Source organism: Rhinolophus sinicus, linkage group LG10, assembly GCF_036562045.2.
Source record: "Rhinolophus sinicus isolate RSC01 linkage group LG10, ASM3656204v1, whole genome shotgun sequence".
NCBI lineage: Eukaryota > Metazoa > Chordata > Mammalia > Chiroptera > Rhinolophidae > Rhinolophus > Rhinolophus sinicus.
Genome location: NC_133759.1, coordinates 48,456,932 through 48,477,157, shown reverse-complemented (window position 1 = coordinate 48,477,157; position 20,226 = coordinate 48,456,932). Strand labels below are relative to the sequence as shown.

The window sequence follows — 20,226 nt, the reverse complement described above, 5'->3', positions numbered from 1 at the left end:
ATTCACTGGACCATCACCACCCATCCAGGATCACCTCTGACCAAGTCCCTGGGCCACTGCAGGGCTGGGCGATTTGATTCTTGTGCCATTGAGAAGGCTTTGCCAGGCTGTCAGGAAGCAGCCAAACCTTCACCACCTTCTCAGCTTCCGGCCCTGGTGTGGTCACATGGTGTCTTGCACCCTTTTCACATGCTGACCATGACTTTGGCTCCCACGATGTGCTTTGTTGATCAGGCCTGTGGTGGGGTGGGTCCTGGCCTCGGACTTAAATGAGTCAGGGGCTCCCCCTCTCAGGTTTATTTCCCTTTCTGTGACATGGGGCCAATGGTGATGGCAATGATGATGATGAAGACCCTTCACCCAGTGTCTTTGGGGGATTAAATGTGATAACCCATGTGACGGGCTCAGTACAGTGTAGCTTCTATGGCTTAATGATCGGACAAAGGCAGCTACAGAGCTTGTTCATTTTACCCACACGAAGCCCAGCCTAGAAGGTTGAGAACCTTGACAGAGGTCTCACAGGAAGAGCAGGTCAAAGCCAAGACTACAAGGCAAGGTCAAAGGCAGGTGTCCTGCCCCAAATCTTCCATTTGAGAACAACCCCCAGAGACCTGCAAACAGGCCAGGATGGCTGTGGCCCCCACCACAGTTTCTGCAGCTCTCTTTCAGGATGATCGTCATCACCCTGAGCAGTGGGCACAAAGACAGGTGTGAAAGCCAGGTACCTCTGGGGATAGCACCGGCCTCAGGGCACCAAGGGCCTCAGTGCTCATTAGTAGCTGGGCTTTGTGTCTGGGTCTCCTAAGAGGGTCCTTTTTGTGGATGGTCCCACTTTTTACTGCACCATCCCCTATTGGTGGACAGTTTGTTTTTTGTCATTATTTGCCATCATAAACAACTCAGGACAGACCTGTTGTGCTTGTTTTTTCACAGTTGTATAGAGCTCTCTGTTGGTTAAATTCCTAGAAGTGGGATTGCTGAGACAAAGCGCTGCCCCTTTAAAATCCTGATGTATCCATGACCTTCTGGAAAGGTTCACATATCCCTCAGCTGTGCCCAAAGCAGAATCACTGTGTGTCACTGGCGTGGCCCCGGCGGAGCTTCTCAAAGGTGGAAGTCCGTCTCTGCCTCCTTTTACATGCAGGCCTAGCTGGGACTGCTCGATCCCTCTCCAGAGTTCTGTCATCTCTTCTTGGGTGACCAGCAAAAGCCAGGACTTCAGTGGCCCAAAGGATCTGACCCTAGCCCAGTACACTGCACTGGCCAAAAGCTGCAAAGGAAACACATGCACACACACCGATACATGTGTGTACATGCACACACACACACACACGTGTATGCCAAGAAATTGCAAAAACCCTTGTTCAAAGGGTTGTTTCAGAAAGTTTTGTCAGTTCTCCAGCTGGAGACAGACTATGTGCCAAGTACAGATCCTCCTGAAATGGTGGGTTAGCGTTTTATTCTGGTCACAATTCTTCTGCAATTTGAGTCAACTAGAATTATCAAACTTGTTGTACAATTGGTCACAAGCTCACAATTACATGGAAATCTGTCTTGTCATACGAGAAATTTTGACCATGAGCTTTGGTAAATTTTTCGATATAAACCTTCACCTATTGATTTTAGAATTTTAAATGGGAATTATTAGTTTCTACAAAGTACTATGGTGATGAAAGTCACTGGAAATATTCAGTAGGGGGTGGCGGCCCCTACATTTGTTACCCCTCACTTAAGGTCCTCCCTGCACTTGGCCCATCTGCTGTGTCCATCACTGGAACTGAGGGCAGTAGCCTTTCATTGACCAAAGCTTTAAAAGACTTACTTCCCAGACAGAAGTGCCACAAGGACCACTTGCCCAGCTCCAAGCTGACAGGCCAGATGGAAGGTGTGGCTGGGTGAAGCTGTGCCCCAGGAAGACATGTGTGGCATGAGGGTCTTTTCCCCTTGACTGGGAGGCAGGGCAAGTCTCTTCTCTCCCATGCATGGTGATTGATTGAGCCTCTTCCTCACTTTCCAGAGCCAAGGATGGTCCCAGGAAATGGGGTGGTCAGGGGTACGGGCACCCAGAGTCAAAACAAAGCCTTGGATGCCTCCCCACCCACTTCAGCCCTTACTTGTGATAGGACTCCCCTTTCCAAGTCATTCCCCCTCCCTCTCCCTTTCACCCTCTCCCTTCCTCTTCCTCCCTCTCCCATGAACACACACTGCTATCCGTCTTTCTCGGGTCCATACCTCTCACCCCACCCCTCACTTTCCACATCGCTAGTGCCAAGGAACTCCTTCCCCACCCAGGCAGCCCGGAGAAGTGGAAAGGGCTGCTCCCCTGTGATTACGCCCCACGCTTTCCCTGGTCAGTCAGTCTGCCCACCCACTGCGGCTGGGGGCCTGAGGGGACACTGTGCTAGGGGCTAAGGGGTTGATGCCCCCAAGGAGTTCCCTTTGGGTAGCAGGCCCCGCCCTCTTTAGCCCCACCCTCCCCTTATTGCCAACGCACAAAGTGAATGTCTATAGATCCTACCACTTTCCGACAGTAGCAGCCCAGTGAGCTGGAAGCCTGAGTGACTCATCGGCTCCCTGCGGCCCAAGGCCTGGCTTCTGAGGGCAGGCAGCCCCCTCCGATGGGTCTCAAGAAGAAGGAAATGTTGCTCTGAGGCTGGAGCTTCCCCTGAGCCTGGCACCAAGACTGCTGCAAGGAGAAGAAGAAAGCTCACCACATCCACCGCCATGGTGTGGGGTGGAGAGCTGGGTCACATGCACCCCCGAGAAAGGGAAGTGAGAGTGGGCAAGTGCTCCTGTCTCCATTACTCAGCAAACCCTGGGCTGAGGATTCTTGGGGCAGGGTGGGGAGATGGCAGAGGCACCTGAGGAAGTTTCTTCTCTCCAGGGGAGGGAGCCAGGCAGAAATGCCCCAACTTAGTCCACCCCTACCCAGCCCCACCTCTGCCCAGGGTCCAGAGAGATTTGTGCCTAGTTCAGACCAGACCCAGTCCTTTGAGAACAATTAAGGGTCTCCTCCATGTTGGGGCATACCGGCGAGGGGCATTGGAGGAAGAGCTCTGATAAGAGGTGAGGATTGGGGGTGACTGGGACCAAGGAGAGTAACTGACCTGGCGCCACCCCATGAAGAAGGGGTGTCTTTACTTCTCCTCAGTAGGCTCGGTGCCTCCTGCTGAAGCTGTCCATGTTGCTTCCCAATCCTGTGGACTTTAATTATCACCAATTATTTCAGACCCTTAATAAAACTAGACAACAAGCATACATGTGTTTTTCACCTAGAGTAAGAATTAAAACATGGCTGGTGCAAGTGAAAATACGTGCGTATCCTTCCCTGCTCAGAGGTGACTCCTATTTGGAATCTCTTTATACTTTTCTCACGCACATTATTGAATCACTTAACAATACCCAAAATTGTATTGTATACGATGGGGGTTTTTGCAGTTTTTTTTTTTCATTGTGGTAAAATATAAAAACATAAAATTTACCATCGTAACCACTTTTAACTGTACAATTCAGTGACATTATATACATTCACAGTGTTGTGCAAGCATCACACTATCAATTTCCAAACTTTTTGATCACCCCAAGCAGAAGTTCTGTACCCATTAAACAGTAACTCCCCATTCCCTCTCCCCCCAGCCCCTGGTAACCTCTAATCTACTCTCTGTCTCTGAATTTACCTTGTATAGGTGGAATCATACAGTTGTCCTTTTGTGATTGGCTTATTTCACTTAGCATAGTGTTTTCAAGGTTCACCCATGTTGTAGCGCATGTTGGAATTTTATTCCTGTTTCAGGCTAAATCATATTCCATTGTAGCATCTGTTGATGGACATTTGCATTGTTTCTGCCTTTTGGCTATTGTGAATAATGCTGATAAAAATGTTGGTGTATAAGTATTTGTTTGAATCCCTGCTTTCAGTTCTTTTGGGTGTATACCTAGGAGTGGAATCTCTGGATCACATGGTAATGCTATGTTTAACTTTTTGAGGCACCACCATACTGTTTACCACAGTGACTGTGCCATTTTACATTCCCATCAACAGTGCACAAGGGTTCCACTTTCTCCACTTCCTTGTCAACACTTGTTATTTTCCTTTTTTGTTTTTAATTATAGCCATCTTATTGGGTGTGAGGCCATATCTCATTGTGGTTGTAATTTGTATTAGTGATGTTGACCTTCTTTTCGTATGCTTATTGACCCATTGTATATCTTTGGAGAAATGTCTATTCCAGTCCTTTGATCATTTTCTGTGTTGGGTTGTTTGCTTTCTGTTATAGTTGAGTCGTAGGAATTCTTTATATAGTCTAGATATTAATGTCTTATCAGATATATGATTTACAGATATTTTCTCCCATTCTTTGGGTTGTCATTTCACTCCTTTGATCAGGTCCTTTGATGCACAAAAGTTTTTATTTTGATAATGTCTAATTTATCTGTTTTTTCTCTCGTTGCCTCTGCTTTGGGTATTCATTCAATAAATTATCGCCAAATTTAATGTCATGAAGATTTTCCCGTACTTTTTTCATCTAAAGGTTTTATAATGTTAATTCTTACCTTCAGATCTTTGATCTGTTTTAATTTTTGTATATTGCATAAGGTAAGGGTCCAAGTTTATGCTTTGCACATAGATATCCAGTTTTCCCAGCACCATTTGCTTAAAAGATTATCTTTTCTCTTAAATAGTCTTGGCAATCTTGTCAAAAACCCATGAACCATCTATGCAAGGGCTTATTTCCGAGTTCTCTATTTTGTTGGTCCATATGTCTGTCCTTATGCCACCACCATGCTTTGTTGACTACTGTAGCTTTGTAGTAAGTTTTGAAATTAGAAAGTTGAGTTCTCCAACTTTGTTCTTTTCCAAGATTGTTTTGGCTATTTAGGGTCCCTTGAGATTCCATATGAATTTTAGGATGAGTTTCTCTATTTCTGCAAAAAAACAAATAAACAAACAAAAAAACACTGTTAGAATTATGTTAGGGATTACTACATTGAATCTGCAGATTGCTTTGGGTAGTATTGTCATTTTAACACTATTAAGTCTTCCAATCTATGAACGCAGGATGATTTTCCATTTCTTTATGTCTTCTTTAATTTCTTTCAGCGATGTTTTATAGTTTTCAGTGTCAAGACTTTCAACTGCTGGGTTAAATTTATTTCTAAGTATTTTATTCTTTTGATGCTATTATAAATGGAAGTGTTTCCTTAATTTCCTTCTTTTATTGTCCATTGTTAGTGTATAGAAATGCAGCTGATTTTGTATCCTGCAGCTTTACTGCATTTGTTTATTAGCTGTAATCGTTTTTGTGTGTCTATGCAATCTTGAAGGTTTTATAAATATTAGATCATGTCATCTGCAAACAGAAATAATTTTACTTCTTTACATTTTTGATGCCTTTGTGTCTTTTTCTTGTCTATTGCTCTGGCTAGAACTTCCAGTACTGTGTTGAATAGAAGTCGCAAAAGTGGGCACGCCATTGTCGTATTCCTGATCTTAAGAGTAAAGATTTCAGTCTTTCACCATTGAGCATGATGTTAACTCAGGGTTTTTCACATATGGCCTTTATCACGTTGAGGAAGTTTCTTTCTAGTCCTAGTTTACGAGGGTTTTTTGTTTGTTTGTTTGTTTGTTTGTTTGTTTTTTATCATGAAAGGGTGTTGAATTTTGTCAAATGCCTTTTCTGCATCAATTGAGTTTATGTGGTTTTTATTCCTTCATTCTGTTAATGTGTAGTGTATTGATTGATTTTCATATGTTGAACCATTTTTGCTATCCCAGAATAAATCTCACTTGGTCATGGTGTATAATCTTTCTTAATATGCTGATGAATTTTGGCATCAATATTCGTAAGAGATACTGGTTTCTACTTTTCTTGTTAGTGTCTTTGTCTGGCTTTGGTATCTGGGTAATGATGTCCTCATATAATGAGTTAGGATATTTTTCCTCCTCTTCAATTTTTGGGAAAAATTTGAGAAGGATGTTAATTCCTTAAATGTTTGGGAAAATTCATGGGTGAACCCATCTTATCCAGGGCATTTCCTTGTTGAGAGGTTTTTGATTACTGATTCTATGTCCTAGTTACTAGTTATAGGTTTAGTTATACTTTCTGTTTCTTCATGATTCAGTTTTGGTAGGTCGTGTATTTCTGAGAATTTGTCCATTTTATCTAGGTTATCCAATTTGTTGATACAAAATGTTGATAGTACTCTTATAATCCTTTGTATTTTCTGTAATGATGTTTCTACTTTCATTTCTTATTTTACTAGTTTGAGTCTTCTCTCCTTTTTTCCCACTCTGCCTAAATGTTTGTCAGTTTTTTGTTTGTTTGTTTTTAAAGAACCAATTTTTGGCTTGACTTTCTAAATTGCTTTTCTGTTCTCAATTTCATTTATCTGTGTTCTAATCTTTATTATTTCCTCCCTTCTGCTTCTTTTGGGTTTAGTTTGCTTTTCATTTCTATTTTCTTAAGATGTAAAATTAAGTTATTATTTGAGATATTTTTAATGTGTTTATTTATAGCTATAACTTTCACTCTTAGCACTGCTTTCACTACATCTCATACATTTTGGTACGTTGTGTTTTCATTTTCATTTGTGTCAAGGTATTTTCTAATTTTCCTGTGATTTTTTTCTTTGACACATTGGTTGTTTAAGAATGTTTTGTTTAATTTCCACATTTGTGAATTTTCCAGTTTTCCTTCTGATATTTATTTCTAGTTTCATTCCATTGTGATTAGAAATAATACTTTTTATGATATCAATCTTTTAAAATTCAATATATGTTTTGTGGCCTACCATATGGTATGTCCTAGAGAATGTTCCATGTGCACTTGAGAAAAAAAAAAATGTGTCTTTTGCTGCTGTTGAGTGGAATGTTTTGTATACGTCTGTTGGGTATAATTGGTTTATAGTGTTATTCAAGTCCTCTATTTCTTTATTGATTTTCTCTTTGGTTATTCAATACATTATTGAAATTTGAGTATAGAAGTCGCCATTACTGTAGAACTGTCTTGTCTATTTCTTCCTTTAAATTTGTCAATGTTTGCTTCATATATATTGGGGCTCTGATGTGGGGCACATACATGAATTGCATGTATTAAAAGTTTATTTATATAAAGGTCTGATTCAGGTAATACCATCCTGTAATTTGCTTTTGATATTTAGAATATACTTTTAGAATTCATCTATGTTGATGTGAAGTGCTGTGGTTCCTTCATTTTCACCGCTTTGTGGGGTTTCCTCGCTTGACTGGATGGACTACAACTTTTTCTGTGTCCTTTCTATCTCCACATACATTTTGAAATCAGCATGTCACTTTCTACAAAAAATATGGCTAAGATTTGATTGGCACTGCATCAAATCTATAAATCAATTTGGGGGGATTTTGACATCATAACAATGTTAGGTCTTCCTATTCGTGGTATCACTCTCTATTTAGGTCATCTTTAATTTCTGTCAACCATGTTTGTAGTTTTCGGTATATAGGTCTTGCACATATTTTGTTAAATTTATTCCTAAGCATTTCATATTTCCTGATGCTCTTGTAATTGATATTGTGTTGTTCGTGGTTGCCCCACAAATGGTGGGATCAACCCCACCATCACCCAAAATATATTTGAATGTTGAGACAGATGACACCCCACACATACTAAGAGGCTATGAAGAGGTATATTACTCACATAATGGGGCTTTTTGGGAAGAACAGGACAGGTACTCATGCTGGTCCAAGATAGCTTGAATGAAGGGAGTGGCTGGTGGCTCTGATTTTTATTATTGTTAGGTAGTGGGAACAAGGTGAGGATTCCCATATATGGATTGGATTTGCATGATTTATACTTCCCCACTGACAGCGAGGGCAAGAAGCCAGGGCTTTCTTTTTGACTTGTCCAGATATGGGGCAAGTGGTAGGGGAATGGGGTTTGAGTGCTGTCAGTGATCAAACATCAAAAATGAACTCAGACTCTTTATTACATTTATTTACATTTAAATTTTCAGTTGTTCATTAATAGTATATAAAAATACAATTGACTTTTGCGTTTAACTTGTAGGCTATGATCTTGCTAAATTCACTTATTAATTCCAGTAGGTTTTTTTGTAAATTTTTTGGCAATTTCTATGTAGATGATCATGTTGTCTGCAAATAAGGGTATATATAGTTCTTTCTTTCTGATCTGTATGCCTTTTACTTTTTACTTTTATTTTAACTAATTAATTAATCAACCTTAAATTCCTGGTTAGAACCTTTATACAATGTTGAATAAAAGCAGTGAGAGGGAACATCCTTGTCTTGTTCCTGATCTCAGGGAGAAAGCTTTCACTGTTTCACCATATACTACAAAGTTAGTTGTAGGTATTTCATAGGTGACCTTTATCAGGAAGTTTTCTTCCATTCCTTAAGTACACAGAGATTTTATGGATTTTGAATATTGCCAAATGATTTCTGTATTAAGATGATCATATGGTTTTTCTTTTTTGGTTTGTGAATATAATGAAATACATTGATTGATTTTCAAATGTAGAACCAACCTTGCATTCCTGGGATAAACTCTAGTTGGTTAATGATGTATGCTTTTTGTTATGTGGCTGGATTTGATCTGTTAAAATTTTGTTAAAGATTTTTGCATCTTTGTTCATGGTGGGTATATGTCTATAGTTCATTTTTCTTGCAATATCTTTGTCTGATTTGGGTAATAGGATAATGCCGGGTTTATAAAATGAGTTTGGGAGTGTTCTCTACTCCTCTGTTTTCTATAGAATTGTTATTATTCAATGCAGATTGGTGCAGCCACTATGGAGGCAGTGTGGAGAGGGTCCTCAAAAAATTAAGAATAGAATTACCATATGACCCAGCAATCCCTCTCCTGGGTATCTACCCAAAAAAAATCTTGAAACAATTATCCGTAAAGATATATGAGCTCCAATGTTCATTGCAGCTTTATTTACGGTGGTCAAATCATGGAAACAACCAGAGTATCCTTCAATAGATGATTGGATAAAGACGATGTGGTATATATACACAATGGAATACTATTCTGCCATAAGAAAAGATGAAATAGTACCATTTGCAACAACATGGAGATTATTATGCTAAGCAAAATAAATCAGACAGAAAAAGTAGAGAACCATATGATTACACTGGTATGTGGTATATAAACCAAAAACTACAAAAGACCAAGACAAACAAATGAAGAAACAAAAACTCATAGACACAGACAATAGTTTTGTGGTTACCAGAGGGTAAGGGAGAAGGAGGGTGGTAGATCAGGGTAAAGAGGATCAAATATATGGTGATGGATGGAGAACTGACTCTGGGTGGTGAACACACAATGTGATTTGTAGGTGATGTATTACATAATTGTACACCTGAAATCTATGTAACTTTACTAACAGTTGTCACCCCAATAAACTTTAATATAAAAAAACAAAAAACAAAAAACAAAATAAAAGAATTGTTATTATTCCATCTTGAATGTTTGTTAGATTTTACCAATGAAGTCTAGAGTTTTCTTTGTGGAAAGAATTTAAATTATAATTGTATACACACACAACACACACACACACACAGCTACTTAGGTTATATAGTTCTTCTTAAGTGAGCTCTGATAATCTATGTTTCAAGAAATGTATCTGTATTATCTTAATTGTCAAACTTATCGGGGTAAAGTTGTCATAATATTTCTATATTGTCCTTTTATTGTTCATATAATATGGAATGATATCCCCTCTGTCATTGCTGATGTTGGTAATTTGTGTTATCTCACTTCTTTTCTTTGGGTAGAGGTTTATTAATTTTATTGATTTTTTTAAAGAACCACATTTTGGTTTTATTATTTTTTTTCTATTTTTAAATTTACTTTCAATTTTATTGATTTTTTTAAGCATTCTCTTCCCATTGTCTCTTTTTAATTAAATTTGTTGGGATGACATTGGTTAATAAAATTATATAGGTTCCAAGTGTATAATTCTATAGTACATCATCTATATATTTCTATAGAGTGCATTGTGGTTCACCACCTGTCAAATCTCCTTCCATCACTATATATGAGAATTTGACCCTCTTTAATATCTTTTACCTTCTTCCTCCCCCCGTATCCTCTGGTAACCATTAAACTATTGTCTGTGTCTATGAGTTTTTGTTTGTTTGTGTTGTTCATTTGTTGCTTTCAGTTTTAAATCCCACATATGAATGAAATCATGGTTTTCAACTATTTCTGACTTATTTTGCTTAACACGATAATCTCAAGATGTATCCATGTTGTCACAAAGAGCAGTATTTCATCTTTTCTTATGGCTGAGTACTATTCCATTGTAAATATATGTACTACATCTCCTTTATCCAGTCATCTATCAAAGGACATTTTAGTTTCTATGTTTTATCTACCCCCAAAACTTGAAAACATTTATCTGTAAAGATATATGTATTCCTATGTTCATTGCATCATTATTCACGATGGCCAAGACATATTGATTTTTGTGGTAATGTTCATTTTTTTCTGATTACTATGGGATTAATTTTTTTTTTTCAATTTTTAAAGGTGAAAGTATATATCAATTTGAGATCTGCCTTTTCTAACTATAAGCATTTTAATGCTTTATATTTCTCTCAAAGCACTGCTTTACCTGCATCCCAACATTTTGGTCTGTTGTGTTTTCATTTTCATTCAGTTCAAAAATTTGTTAATTTCTCTGGTGATTTAGTCTTTGATGCATGGATTATTTAGAGGGGTGTGGTTTAATTTTTTAACATTCAGGAATTTTTCATATATATTTTTATTCATTTCTAAATCAATTTTTGGTGGTCAGAGAACACATTTTGTTTCATTGCAATCCTTTTAAATTTGTTCAGATATTTATTATGGCCCAGGATAAAGTCTATGTGCATTTGTAAAAAAAATATGTATTCTGCTGTTGTTTTGGTGTTCAATAATAAGTATTAATTAGGTCAAGTTAGTTCATAATTTGTCCAGGTCTTCTATATTCTTACTGATTTTTTTATCTAGATGTTTTATCTATGATTGAAAGGAGAGTGTTGAAGTTTCCAAGGGCAATTATGTATTTATTCATTTCTCCTCTTAGTTTTGTCTGATTTTTGCTTCATGATTTTGGAGCTCTATTAGGCACATGCACATTTAGAATTGTTTTATCTTATGATAAATTGACCCCTTTACCATTTTGAAATGTCTTCTAATCTTTGTAATATATTTTGTACTGAAGTCTAGAGTTAATATTGTCATTCTCTTATTTGTTTAGTGATTATGTGATGGATCTTTTTTCCATTTTCTTATTTATTACCTATGTGAATCTGGCTTTTTTATCCCATCTGACAATTTCTGCATTTTAATGGGAGTATTTAGACTATTCACACTTAATGCAGTTATTGATATGGTTGGATTTAAATCTACCACGTTGTTCTTTGCCCATTTCCTTTTAATCTTTCTACCTCTTTTGATTATATTATTTTATTTTTCTCCACTATTGACTTATTAGCTAACATCCTTTGTTTTATTTAAAATTTTTAGTGGTTGTGCTAGGGTTTACAATAAAAATCTTCAACTTATCACAGCATACATTCAAATACTATTATACCATTTAATGTATGGTATAAAATCCTTATAAAAAGCATACTTCTATTTCTCCCCATCCCATCCTTTGTGCTATTGTTTTTATGTACATTTTGATGCTACATATATTATGAACCCTATTTCACTACTTTTGCTTTAGACAGTCAATTATATTCTAAAGAGATTACAAATAAGGGGAAATGTATCATATTTACCCCAAAATGTATCATATGGTAGGATGACCAATGCCCCCCCGCATGATATCCAGGTCCTAACCCTAGAGCCGATAAATATGATACCTTGTATGGCAAGAGACTTTGTAGATGAGATTAAGAATTTTGAGATGAAGGGATTATCCTGGACTATCCAGGTGGTCCCAGTGACATCAGTGTCCTGATAAGAGGGAGACACTACTACAGAAGTAGATGTGATGATAGGAGCAAGGGAGAAGTTGGAGTGATATGAGGAAAGGGTTACTATCCAAGTAATGCAGATGGCTCCCAGAATCTAGAAAAGGCAAGGAAATGGATTCTCCTCTAGGTAGGAACCAGCCTTGCTGACATCTTGAGTTTAGCCCTGTGAAACTGATTTCAGACTTCTGGCCTCCAGAACTGTAAGAGGATAAATTTGCGTTGTTTTAAGCCACCAAGTTTATGGTATTTTGTTACGGCAGCCATAAGAAACTAATAAAGCCACAATTTTTCCCATTTCCAAGTTCTTCATTTCTTCGTATAGATTGAAATTTCCATCTGATAGTATACTCCTTTTGCATTAAGAACTTCTTTTAAAATAACTTCTTTTAACATCCATTGGCAATAAATTCTCTCAGCTTTTGTTTCTCAGAAGATGTCTTTATTTCTCCTTTATAGTTGAGTACAGAGTTCTAAATTTACTGTTTTTTGTTTTATTCCCCTCACAGTACTTTAAAGTTGTCACTCCATTATCTTCGGGACTGCATGTTTTCTGATAAAAAGTTTGCTGTCACTCTTATGCTTAATCCTCTATACATAATGTTGCATTTTTTGGCTGGCTGCCTTGATGATTTTCTCATGGGAGTTAAGCAATTTGAGTCTAGTGTACCTAGATGTGTTTTTCTCTGTATTAATCCTGCTTGGGATGCTCTGAGCTTCTTGAATCTGTAATGTTTTGTCTTACATTGATTTTAGAAAAGTCTCAGCAATTATCTCTTCAAATATCTTTTCTCTCTTGTTTGCTCTCTGTCCTTTTCTTCCTCTTTCCTCCTCCTCCCTCTGGCTCTCCTTCCTCCCCATCTCCCTTTTTCCCTTTATCTCTCTCTTCCTCTGGGACTCCAATTATGAATACTTTAGTCTGGTATCATCCCGTAGCTCTCAGTTGTTCTGTTCTCTTTCTCTCTCTCTCTTTCACTCGTCTCTTCATATTTTCATTTTCATAATTTCTATTTACCCAATTTCTAATTTCACTTATTCTTTTTCTGCTGTGTTCAGTCAAATTACTTTTTCTTTTTTTTTTTTTTTAGCATTTGTCCCCCTTTTTTAAAATAGTTTTCAACTTTTTGCTGGAATAGCCTGTCTGTTCAACATATAGTCCACCTTTTCAATTAAATCTTTTAAGATGTTTAACTTGGTTAAAGTCTTTGATAGTTCTAACATCTGGATGGGCCATCCCGTGGTCTGGTTCTGACACATTATCTCTTGATAATGTATCATTTCTTTTTCTTGCTTTTTTTGTGTCTCAGTTTTTTTATTGAAGGCTAGAGCTTGTGTGTAACAGGATAGTAGAAACTGAGGTAGATAGTATTTACGCCTGGAAGAGGGCATGCCTTTTATTCTATCAGGTCATTAATGTGGAGTGTTGAGTAACCTAGTGATGAGCTGAGCAGTGGGCTGCTGGCACCTCGGGCTAGTATGGGGCCTGGAGTGCTAGAAGGTTCTTATAAGTGTTCCTGCTTCAGATTTAGCTTTCAGGAGGCCCTGCTGCCTCCTTCTCTTGTGCCTGCATGAATGGGGTTTGGGGTGGTGGGGGGCAGGAATCTCTCTCCGCACTCTTACCTCAGCCTGCCTTCAGTATAGGCTGCCAGTGTTACTTGGTGCAGGCTCACGGAGAGGGTGGGGGGATTTATCAGGGTTTTCTTGAGGTTCCTCAGTTCTCTTGTTGCAGCCTCAGTCTTGGGCAGGCCTTGTGTACCTTAGCCTCATGGGTGGGGGTCTCTCAGATGTTCTTGGTCAGTGGAGGTCTTGATGGGGTATTTTTTTCCACCTCTGTGCACTGAGCATGTTGGGATTGATTTGAACATTGTTGGGAACGGACCCTCCAAAGCTACTGGCATTTCTTTGGTAAAACTTCAGCCCTCTGCAGAGTGATCTTTGAAGACTGTAGCTTTGACTCCATACCCTGCTGAATAGCCCTCTAGTGCACAGCATGACCCTCAATCAAAGGCTTTGAGCTTTGCAGTCTCTAGCTTCTCACCCTGACCTTCCATCAGCTATTTATTTAAGTCTTGTCTGTCTCCCTGGCCCCAGGCCATCAGTTTTGAGGGCAGATGTCTTGTTCTCTGTGCATGCTACAGATAAATGGTGCCGGCATGTGGTATGGGCTCAGCAACTGTCTTGAATGGATGGCTTGAATGGATGAGAAATGAGTGCAAGCTTGGAAAGCCCTTACCTCCCTATGTCCAGTAGATAGACTCCTGCCCAGCCTCCAACGTCACGCATAGATGTCACAGAGAAGCCTTTCTGAGGATTCCCCAAGTTTGGGGCAGGGTCTCAAACTGTGCCCACAATCCTGGGTTTGTCAGTCATAACACAGATCTTGCAGATTATAACTGTTTGTGCCTCTGTGCCCTCTTTCTAGGTCCCCAGGACAGGACCATGCCAGCCAGGCCTGCCACACACAGCCCTAGGCCAACAACTCGTTGAGCCTGCAGGGGTCCTTTGCTGCACCAGCTGGCTGCTCCACCTTTGGGATGATTCAGTATACTGAGTTAAAAAATTTAAGTCCTCTTTCCCTGTTTTAGGAGAAGTAAATCCTCACATATCCTCTCCGTGAATGTGAGACGACTGGGGCTGGAAGTATGTGGTGCATCCTGCGAGGCTGGAGTCGAGGGCACGTGAGCCCCCGGGGAGTCCTGGGGCAGGAGTGGCCGCCCGGCATCCGTGCTCTGGCCAGTACGGCCTCCAGGAGTGGGGACGAATACACTCATGTGGTGGTGGGTGCAGGCTCCGCGGGCTGTGTGCTGGCCAGACGGCTCACGGAGGACACTGATACACGTGTGCTGCTGCTGGAGGCTGGACCTAAGGACACGTATGCAGGGAGCAAGAGGCTCCTGTGGAAGATCCACATGCCCGCGGCCCTCGTAGCCAACCTGTGCGACGACAGGTACAACTGGTACTACCACACGGAGCCGCAGACGGGCCTGGACGGCCGTGTGCTGTACTGGCCGCGTGGCCGGGTGTGGGGCGGCTCCTCGTCCCTCAATGCCATGGTCTACATCCGCGGGCATGCTGAGGACTACAACCGCTGGCACCGAGCGGGTGCCACAGGCTGGGATTACGAGCATTGCCTGCCCTACTTCCGCAAGGCACAGCACCACGAGCTGGGTGCCAGCAGGTACCGAGGCGGCGAAGGCCCGCTGCATGTGTCGCGGGGCAAGACCAAGCACCCGCTGCACCAGGCATTCCTGGAGGCAGCACAGCAGGCCGGCTATCCCTTCACCGAGGACATGAACGGCTACCAGCAAGAAGGCTTCGGCTGGATGGACATGACCATCCACGAAGGTAGTGTAAGGCCCCCAGCCCCCCAGCCCTGGTTCTTCCTTTAAGAGAAACAATACCTCCTCTGTCACAGCCCCATCCCTCCTGCTCCCATCATGGTCAGTAAGTGTGGACAAAGTGAGGTTGGTATGAGGTGGAGGGGATGTGCCATTGCAGCCCCTGCTGGCCACAGATGATGACACCTTGGGCATTCTCTGGGCCTCTGGCTGGGGGTGTGGATAATGGGGAGTCAGTTCTCTGGCCAAACAGCCCAAAAGCTCTAGATATTTACAGAAGGGGAATCTGAGGCACAGAACATCCAGGGGACCCCAGGTAGATGTAGATTTCACTTGGGCAGGGTCTTTTGGTCTCGGCCTTCCTTTGAAGGCAGAGCTTGCTTGGTCAGGGGAAGGACAGATGCCCTCCTTCTCCACCTTGTGGAGGTGCCAGGGGAAATGGCAGGGGCTGTACCTGATCTCCTTGCTCTGTCCTGCAGGCAAGCGCTGGAGCACGGCCTGTGCATACCTGCACCCAGCACTGAACCACTCCAACCTCAGGGCCGAGGCCCAGACATTCGTGAGCAGGGTGCTGTTTGAAGGCACCCGTGCAGTGGGCGTGGAGTACGTCAAGAATGGCCAGAGCCACAGGGTGAGACAGTTACCAGCCAGCCTGGGCAGCTCAGACGGCAGGAAGGGAGTGGGCAGTAGTCATACTCGTCTCCACCAGAACCGTGGTGAGGAGCAGCTGGTGGCAATGGCATGAAAGATTATCCCCAGGGCCTTGCAGGGGGTGAGGAAGTCCCCAGTCCAGCCACCTCCAAAGAGCCCGTGGTGCCCTGGCATGAGTGACCCCTGTGAGCCTCTGCCTGCCCCTCTACCTCAGAGCTGTCCCCAGTACGTTCCGTGTCTTTTCATAAATTGGTGGGTTTTAGGAGAGGCTTGAAAAACCACAACTGTGATCATACTCCATATTTCTACACTGCTGTTTTCCACTTCGCAGTGTGGCAGGATGGTTCTGCATCACTGCTTGCTTGACTGAAACCACTCATTTGGGTGCCTGCTTTAATTCATCTCATTTAAGCTCTACAAACCTTTTTTTGAAGACCCTCATTACTGTCTTCTGGCCATTGCAGAACATATCGGAGTATGAGCCATGCTTTGTTTTTGATTGTAGCTGCACATGTGAGATGCCTTCCCATCGCGGCACCCTAAGCAGCCTTTCCCTCGCCCTTGGGCATGGCATGGCTTAGGCCATGTTCTCAGGGTTCCGTCTGCCTTTTGGGGAGGGAAGTGTGACCTGCATGGCCCTCTGCCTCTTCCAGGCTTATGCCAGCAAGGAGGTGATTCTGAGTGGAGGTGCCATCAACTCTCCGCAGCTGCTCATGCTCTCAGGGGTCGGCAATGCAGATGACCTCAAAAAGTTAGGCATCCCGGTGGTGTGCCACCTCCCAGGTGAGCCCCTTCTCCACTGCTCCCAGAGGCTGTCTCTGCTAAATAAAATGGTTTATTGTATTCTATTAGCATGAAGTGGGGAGGGGACAGGACTCAGTATTCCTCAGAACTGTCACATTTGTCCCATGAGCCTGAAGGTTCCCCGTACCCTTCAGGACACTCCTACCCACCAGGGACCCTGAGACTTCGTGTTTCCCTCCCTTCCCTGACCATCGTATCCCACGGAGACATGAGGCCCCTCTAGCAAGGAGCATCTGTCCATGAAGGGTGCTGGGCCAGGCTCGGGCAGGTCACGAGGGCAGGTCTGTGGTGAGAGGGCTTCAGGCTTTTGTGTTTTCCATCCTCAGGACTCACCAGTTGCTCTGATGTTAAAGATGCCAACTCAGTGCTCCTGAGCATGCTTTTCATGTTAAGACAGTTCTCCAGGCCTGAAATTTATTTTATAAACTGTATTTGATGCCCGTCCTTCTTGCCCTCTCTTATACCCCAAGCTCCCAGGGGCCTGGGACATTTCGCATTGAGGCTTCATCATGAGAAGTCTGTGAAAGTTCTGGTCCATGGCAGTGACCTACCCAGCATGCCCTTGAGCTTGGATGAGCTCAAACAGGGTCTGCACAACATGACAGGGTCTCGTTCCCCAGGCTAGGGGTGCGTGTGCAGCTGTAACGTCCATGTGGCTGTCAGCTTGCTGAGCGGTGCCTGCTACAGGCATGGGCCCTGCCCTCCTGGAGGGTACTGCTCAGCAGGAAAGCACCTGGACAGTTACAGCTACTGCAGTGAGTGACAAGCGCAGCATCTGAGAGGGCCAGACTTGGCAGCGAGTGCAAGAATGGTGGCCTTGGAAGTTGACCTGGGCAATGAGCAGGAGCTAGCCTGGCAGATAAGTGGATAGAAGAGAAGTTTTCAAAACCAAGGCATTGTTGGGAGGCCAGCTAAGCCCCTCTTGGTAGTCATTTTTCCTAACCACTCCCTCCCATTTCAGGAGTTGGCCAGAACCTGCAAGACCACCTAGAGATATACATTCAACAGGCGTGCACCCGCCCCATCACCCTTCATTCAGCACAGAAGCCCTTGAGGAAGGTCCTGATTGGTCTGGAGTGGCTCTGGAAGTTCACAGGTGGGTGCGATCATCCATGACCTTGTTAAGAATGGTCTGTGGGCAGTACAGCTTTCTTCCTGAGCTGCCAAGCAGTGGCTCTGGACCATGATTGTTGGTTTGAAGCTGAGCTATGCCATTTACTTTAGCTCTTTGAGACTCAGCTTTCCCATCTGCAAAATGGGGATACACAGTTTCTGTCTGATGGGCTTTGTGAGGACCAGATGCGATAGCACAAGGTGAGACTCCTCAAGGGTTAGGTGCTGTTCTTCCTGGAAGACGGATGGGGATGGCCTTGTGCTCGACACCATCAGGGGTCCGAGGAGCTAGGAGAAAAGGCACAGAAAGTTACTTGATGCTGGACTACAGAATTAGCATCCATTTCTTAGCATTTTCCATTTGTGCTTTAGCTGAGTCTCAGGATACGGAGTTTGGTAAGGAAATGCTGCTTTGAAATCCTACTCATTCACTCAGAATGTGTTTCTTGCACACCTATGACATATGCTGTGTGCTAGAGGTTGAGAAGTGCCAGTAAGGCAGCTATCCTTGGGCCGTTTACACTTTAATGGGAACAACGGAAAGAACCAAGTAAATATGCTAAATTTTAAGCAGAGTGAAAGAAAGATCAGGATATTAATTAGAGAATGGGGGCAGGGAATCTGAAAGGTAGGAAGAATATGTAAAGGCCCTGGGACTAGAAAACTAGTTGGGCCAGGGACACTGGAGCACATTTAGGAGGAAGCAGTGGTAGAGAGAGAGCTGGCTGTGTGTGAAGGGTGAGCTGCAGGAGGCACTGAGGTAGGCCAGGGCACCAGCAAGGAGGCCACTGGAGCAACCAGTTAAAAGGTGATCTGATCTGGGCTTGGACCGAGCCAGGAGTGTGAGTGGCATTGCCAAGGAGATGGCTTCAAGTAGTTTTTGAAACTGAAGTCGATGAGCTTTTTTCTGATGGGCTGTCTGGTAGGTGATGAGGAAGAGGGAAGAGGCAGGGACAGCTCTCGTTTCTGCCCTTAGCCTTGCATGAAAGGACCTTTCATGGATGGAGGCCCACCAGGAGTCCAGGCTGGGCCAGGTTACGGATGCCCACTGGATATCAGGCCTCACAGTTGAGGCGGGGGACGGGCAAAGCTGCAGACCCTCAGCATGTAGCTGACACTGAAAGCTTTGGTGCTAGGTAAGTCCACCTGGGAGAAAGAGGACAGAGAGGAAGGCTGGGGGGCAGGAAGAGCTGCCCAGGAGACTGTGGCCCTCCTGCCACACCGTGACTTACTGCTCTTCGGATTCTCAGGGGATGGAGCCACAGCCCATCTGGAAACAGGTGGCTTCATCCGGAGCCAGCCTGGGGTCCCCCACCCGGACATCCAGTTCCACTTCCTGCCCTCCCAAGTGATCGACCACGGCCGGGTCCCCACCCAGCAGGAGGCTTACCAGGTGAGCACTTAGTCTCATCTTCCCCACTGCAGCAGGGCTTTCAGGGTGTGAGGCGTGGGGGGTAGAAGCCTGTGCCCTCCAGCTGCTCAGTGTACCTGAGTGGGGAGAGGCAGTCTGCATGGTGCATGGAAAGGCGAGACCGGCACCCACATCAGGGCACATACTCCAGGCCCTGAGTACTAGCAATGGACCAGTCAGGTGGAGTCTGCCTGGGGATTGCCATTCCTTGAAAGTTTTGGACAATTAGGTAAAGCCAGGAATGATTCATTGAGGTGGTTTTTGATCACTCGTGGAAGGGTTGGGGGGGCAGGTAAGTTTCAGGCAAATGCTGAAATGTATTTGCTCTTAATTGCCTTTGGATGTAGAGTCCCACCCACAGGAAACCCGGGACCTCTCTAAGCTACTGAGTTTGGGGTTGATGGAGGTCACTGCTTCCTCTGGGTTCTTCCAGGTGCATGTGGGGACCATGCGGGGCACGAGTGTGGGCTGGCTCAAACTGAGGAGTGCCAACCCCCGGGACCACCCTGTGATCCAACCGAACTACTTGTCAACAGGTGATTCTCCAGCCGCCTTTGTCTCCCCCAGGCCAGGGCTTGCTGGGTCATTGAGTGAATGCTTTTATGGGGTTCATATTTGTCCCTGACTCCTACCCCTGGCCCATGTTTTCTGAGATACAAGTCACCCTCTGCCCTCCCTCCACCCTGTCAGTCTAGGCTGTACCCTCACACACTCTGCTGTGTAGTGCCCTGGGATGTCATTTTACAAGTAGAAGAGATGTGCAGCCTTCAGAACAACTACCAGGAGAGACAAAGAGAACTGGCTGTGTACACACAGCTCACAGAGACGTTTTCCTGCTGTTACTCGAGCATTCTCTAAAAGGGAATCACATTCCTGGGCCAGCCTCTTTGCGTGCAGCAAAAAGGAGCACTCCCCATCAGGTGTCGCCCTGCTGACTCGCA

At 43.3% G+C, this 20,226-nt stretch overlaps 1 protein-coding gene across 2 annotated transcripts in view; it reads left to right on the top strand.

Annotated features, from left to right (window-relative positions):
- CHDH (choline dehydrogenase) overlaps positions 1–20,226 on the top strand; it is a 30,571-nt gene that overhangs the window by 7,729 nt on the left and 2,616 nt on the right. For both annotated transcript variants that reach the window (XM_019724256.2, XM_019724254.2), the window contains 6 exons: positions 14,554–15,313; positions 15,786–15,937; positions 16,611–16,740; positions 17,723–17,857; positions 19,125–19,267; positions 19,719–19,821. In XM_019724256.2, coding sequence (XP_019579815.2) covers positions 14,611–15,313; positions 15,786–15,937; positions 16,611–16,740; positions 17,723–17,857; positions 19,125–19,267; positions 19,719–19,821 — 1,366 coding nt within the window. In that variant the 5' untranslated portion in view covers positions 14,554–14,610. The remainder of the gene's footprint in view (positions 1–14,553; positions 15,314–15,785; positions 15,938–16,610; positions 16,741–17,722; positions 17,858–19,124; positions 19,268–19,718; positions 19,822–20,226) is intronic.